This window comes from Pyxicephalus adspersus, chromosome 10 (assembly GCF_032062135.1).
Source record: "Pyxicephalus adspersus chromosome 10, UCB_Pads_2.0, whole genome shotgun sequence".
NCBI classification, from domain to species: Eukaryota; Metazoa; Chordata; class Amphibia; order Anura; family Pyxicephalidae; genus Pyxicephalus; species Pyxicephalus adspersus.
In genome coordinates this window covers 56,540,328-56,545,434 of record NC_092867.1, presented here as the reverse complement: position 1 = coordinate 56,545,434, position 5,107 = coordinate 56,540,328, and the positions used below count along the sequence as shown (strand labels likewise).

At 40.5% G+C, this 5,107-nt stretch overlaps 1 protein-coding gene across 2 annotated transcripts in view; it reads right to left on the bottom strand.

Annotated features, from left to right (window-relative positions):
• LOC140339050 (uncharacterized) overlaps window positions 1-1,884 on the bottom strand; it is a 5,139-nt gene extending 3,255 nt beyond the window's left edge. The window contains exons 1-3 of one of the 2 annotated variants that reach the window (XM_072423581.1): window positions 1,818-1,884; window positions 707-917; window positions 347-436 (exon numbers count right to left, since the gene is read on the bottom strand). In XM_072423581.1, coding sequence (XP_072279682.1) covers window positions 347-436; window positions 707-839 — 223 coding nt within the window. In that variant the 5' untranslated portion in view covers window positions 840-917; window positions 1,818-1,884. Of the gene's footprint in view, window positions 1-346; window positions 437-706; window positions 1,182-1,817 lie in introns of those variants that run through there. The other variant, XM_072423580.1, reaches the window with a different exon arrangement.
• Between the last annotated feature and the right edge of the window lie 3,223 nt (window positions 1,885-5,107).

The window sequence follows — 5,107 nt, the reverse complement described above, 5'->3', positions numbered from 1 at the left end:
TATATCCAGAAAAATCAAGCAAGATTGCAGACATGACTTTTCACCTCTACTCTCCAAGAGCTGAAGTGGGTTGTGCCAGTTCTTAATCCCTCATAAGGTTGCCTGCAGCTACAGCATTGTCTGATTTCAGAGTTATTAGAAGGAAAGTGCTATTGGCATTCATATATGAGTGTATGACCAAGGTTGATTGTCATGGATGAACACATCTACAAAGAGGTTAGGATAAATTATTTCATAGGACATCCTGGTCTCCCTCCTTCTCTTATCAAAACCATTTCTGATGAACCTCTTTTGGAATGCTTCACTGAAGGACATTGTCTCCAAACAAGTTGAACCTAAGACTCACCTGGGCTGATCTCTGAAGGAAATTCCTCCTCTTTAATATTCAAAGTTCTTCCTTTGTTCTCCACAGCAACATTTTCTGGAGTTTCTGGATCTGTGAACAAAGATGAAAGTGAAGCCCCCTGTACTGAGATGTATGAGAGACTACAGAGAGTGTGTGTGGGGGAGATTGGTCACATCTCTTGGCTGGTGACAATGACATGATGTGAGGAGGAGAGCCGGAGTCTAATAGAGACTAATGGCTCCTGACTCTCCCCACTGGGCACATTACTGTCCCGCCATTACTGAAGAGGAGTAAGAATGTGGTAGAGACTCAACAAGGACAATATGGGACTCTTCTCTGGATTTCGTGTGTATTACTTACCTGTGCTGATCTCTGGAATGATCTCCTTCTCCTTACACATCTCCTTCTCATCGGTCTCGTATTCCTCATCCATAGTTTCCATTTTAATAATATTCAAATAGTCCTCCTGATCCACCATCATGATGAGATCCATGAAGAGATCCCTTGATTCATCTAAATCATTCCTATGGCCATAACCAGAAAACCTGCTGGTTGTTTGCTTTTTGCTGACCTGCAAGAAAGACAAAGATTTTGTAATTTTTATAGACTCAAATGCAGAGATACCCTCAAGAATTGTACCCAAAACTGCGTCCATAACAAAGAAAAATGGTGGTGTTCCCCTTCTCAAAGGATAGACCCTTCAATGGGTTGGGATGCCAGAAATCTCAGGGGATCCATACAGTGAGATTTCCTTGAAGTGAGCAGTGATATTGGTCTCCTTTCTTCTTCTCCATGATCTCCCTAAAGTCTCCAAATTGGTTCCCAATCATTTGGTATTAAGGTCTGTCCTTTGAGAAGGGCAACACCACCATTTTTCTTTGCTACGGAAGTCGTGTGGAGTACAATTCTCGGGGGCAGAAGAGAATGAGCTCAATGAGGGGTCAGTCTTTGGACAAGTCTCCATGAGAAGATATTTGCGCGTGACCACCTCTCTCCACCATGACAAGTTGGCCTGATCCAAAGGCGAGGACGTGATGATCAACAGAGTGGCCAATCCCTCATTTTCTTTTTGATACATCACTTTCACCAATGAGAAATTCTGTAAACTGACCACCATTTGTTTTCCATAAAGGTTGACATGATTGGTCAATGCATTACTGGAGCAATGGTGGAAAAATGTAATGCATTACAACCCATATTAAGTAAATATATATATATATATATATATATATATATATATATATATATATATATCATTGTCACTGTCTTATCACCACAATGACCAATGACATGGAAAATGCAATTGTTTTAGTACAGGTCAGAAGAACGTAGAAACGGCCTCATTGGTTAGTATGAGGTACAACCCAAATTTTGCAAATACCCCAATAATCTGATTTGGCGTTGCTGTACAAATAAAATATATGTACTATTGATGAAATTTTACATCTGAATAATAATAAGATATTTTTACCTCCTCGTCTCTGTGCAGCCACTCTCCAGCCTATACCCACCAGGAACATTTTCCATGAAACTCTTCTCTGTTTCTGGGCTACAACAAAATGGCCACTGGATTTTTACCAACTTAATTAAAATACCTTTAATTATTACATTACATAATTGTAGCAATACACTCAATTGACAAAGAACATCCAAGTTAGAAAAAGCAAACTTTTATGTTTTGTATTTCAAATAACTGAGCTTGAGGGACATCTTTGCTACAACAAAATGGTAGCCTCACCTTGAAAGATGTAATGTGTACAGCTCGCTTTCTATAGGCAGCTTTGTGACTCCTATTGTTTTTATGGTGGCCATTTTGTTGTAGCCCATAGACAACATTAGGTGAGAGTGGGCATTATTGTGAAGTTTAATTTAGGAAACTGTCCTCATTCGAGGAGGCGGCCATTTTGTTGTAGCCATGGGAGGAGATTCAATAAAGAGTCTACAGGGTGGTTCCATGGTGAGGGTTATTGATGCCTTTATGTGCACATATGAAAAAGGATTAAAAACTAGTCATTGGTAGGGTTTAAACTATACCCTTGAACAACATGCATGAATAAATAGCAAAATATTGAGCAAAAGTGCATCTTTGCATCCAAGCCTGAATGCAGTGTTACAATGATTGTGGTGTAAGGTTTGGGCATCTTGGACATGTTGATTCTATTTCCAACCACATATTGGAAGGTCTGCAGCACTTTGTTGGTTATCATTCAGTTTTTACTTCCAAAAGACGTTCACAACCCTTTAATATATTATTATATTGTGGTTGAACCAGAAGTTATTAATGCTTCCGGGGATGGGTTTTTGTCATTCTTAGAGTCCCTCCCAACCTGTAATGGTTTTTTCTATTCATAGTTCACTCGCCCGGTATAGATGAGGTTTGGATGATTACTCCATGGAGAAGTGGGAGTATTTAGAAGGACACAAGGACCTCTACAAGGAAGTCATGATGGAGGACCACCAGACCCTCACATCACCGGGTAAGAGGAGACGTTATTGTAAAGGAGAGAGCAGTACGGAGGGTCCACCTAGATACCCCATCATCTGATAAACACATAGAGACAATGTATTCAGTCAGTGTGTATGTTTCCTACAGATGGATCCAGTAACCGGAACCCACCAGAGAGATGTCTCCGTCCTCTGTATTCCCAGGATTCCACACAGGAAGATCAGGAGATCCCTCACCATCATCAGGTAGGTGGAGTTGAGGGCTCAATGAGCCCATCAGAGGGATGGCCATGTCCTCTGTATTCCAGGGATTACACACGGAATGATCAGGAAATCCCTCAGGAGGTTCAGGTAAGAGAAAATATGACCTGCACAATTGATTCTTTGGTGTCCCCACACTCTTTGGTGTCCTGGTTCCTCATAGTGAGTCATTAGGTATAAAGATCCAGAAACTGTACAGGCACGATAAGAACCACTCATAATGGTCACAGCAGGGGTACAGACCCGGGAACTCTGTATAGTTATGGTGGACCTCCTGATAATGGCCACCAATAAATGCTCAGTAGAAAATCCAGCTTTTCTTAAGATCACATGTCCAGTCTTGGTGTTGTAACAAGATGCAGTACTCCTCAAACGGCCCTGTGGACATTCACTCTTTTCTTCTTATGCAGGGTGAGGGTCTGATAATTGTTAATGTTGAAGAAGAATCGTATTTGAGGAGTGATGGTGGGTGTAAAGAGGAGGAACATCCTCCAGAGATCAGCACAGCCGAATTAAAAAGAGATTCTTCTGTTTTTCCAATCTACGATACTTTTTAAACATTTTCTGATCCTTGAGTGTCAAGATATAAAGAATCTCAGAAATATTTTTATGTTTATATGCAGATGGAGCCGGTAAAGGAAATACCCCAAAGAGATGTCCCTGTCCTCTTTTTTTCCAGGGAATCCATGCAGGAATATCAGGAGATCCCTCAGGATCATCAGGTAGATGGAGATGAAAGCCATCTATTTTAATAAGAAGAGCTGCCTGCTCTGGCTGTGGCAACCGCTTCACTCAGAAGTCTCAACTTGACAACCTAAGAATTCACACGAATAGGCAATCGTATGCCTGTTTGAAGTGTGGCAAAGAGTTTTAATCACAGTCCTCTCTGGAGCACCACCAGAGCCACAGTACGGACAGTCTGTATTACTGTACTGAGTGCAGGAAACGTTTCACCTGGAGGACTACACGAGAAAGTTCACTGAACTCCTACAGAGGGGGATATTTTGCACATGAATGGTTTGTTGGGGGAACCCAGAGCAAGAGATTTCCCTTAATTACTTAATGACTTTACTTAGTAGGCCTCAAGTCAGTTCCTAAATGTAAAATCAAGGTGCTTTTGTGTGTTGAAAAAAAATTAGGCTATATTCTGATGCTTGTGGTCCTTGCTTGATTTTCCATTGGGTATAACAAAGATTTTTGGATTATGAATTTGAATTATGGATATATTGAAAAAAAGAGCTAAAGTGTGTGATTTTATACTTGTATTTTAATGGCGCTCCAGGAAAGTCTAAACTGTGAAATAAGCAGTTCAGAAAAAAAACGTTTTGGTATCTCCATTAATTCTCTACATCCACAAAACTCACACAACTAAATAAAGTTTATTTAGCATGCCCATGTTTGTTAGAAGTTTCCTCCAGCACTCAAAAAATATACTGGTACATTCAATGTCTTCCACTCATACTGGCTATGGTGTGTGTTTTCATGCAAGACAGCAATGGGGACATTAGGGTGTTAGTTCCTGGGCGGCAGGAACTAATGTGATTAAATAACCTTATTGCATGAAATCCTTATCTTTAAGCTTATGTTGTGGGAGTTCTTGGAGTTAATCATCCAACTCGTAATACCATACCCAATTAAAGCAAACCTCTCACACTTCAAGCCACTACCCAAGCATGGGCATATTGTGTAGCACAGCAATCATAAATTAAAGATTTGCAGAAAAAAATACAAATGTGCTGATAATAGGGATAGTGATAGAGCAGCCATGTCTTCCCTCATTGTTGCAACCAACTTTTTCAGGGGCAAAATGCCAGGAAATTAATATTTTATTTAAAGCTGCAAATGTCAGAACCCTGTCCTTGATATACAGAAGGTGGTGTTCTGAAGGCTACTGGACAGAGAGTGGTCAGAGAGAAGAGCTGATGCATGAAGGGTTATTATTCTGACCAGTTGTGTGCTGATCTGAAATGCCCTTTGTCTATACCGTGTTTCCCCGAAAATAAGACCTACCCCGAAAGTAAGACCTAGCACTATTTTGTAAACCTGCCCTAATAT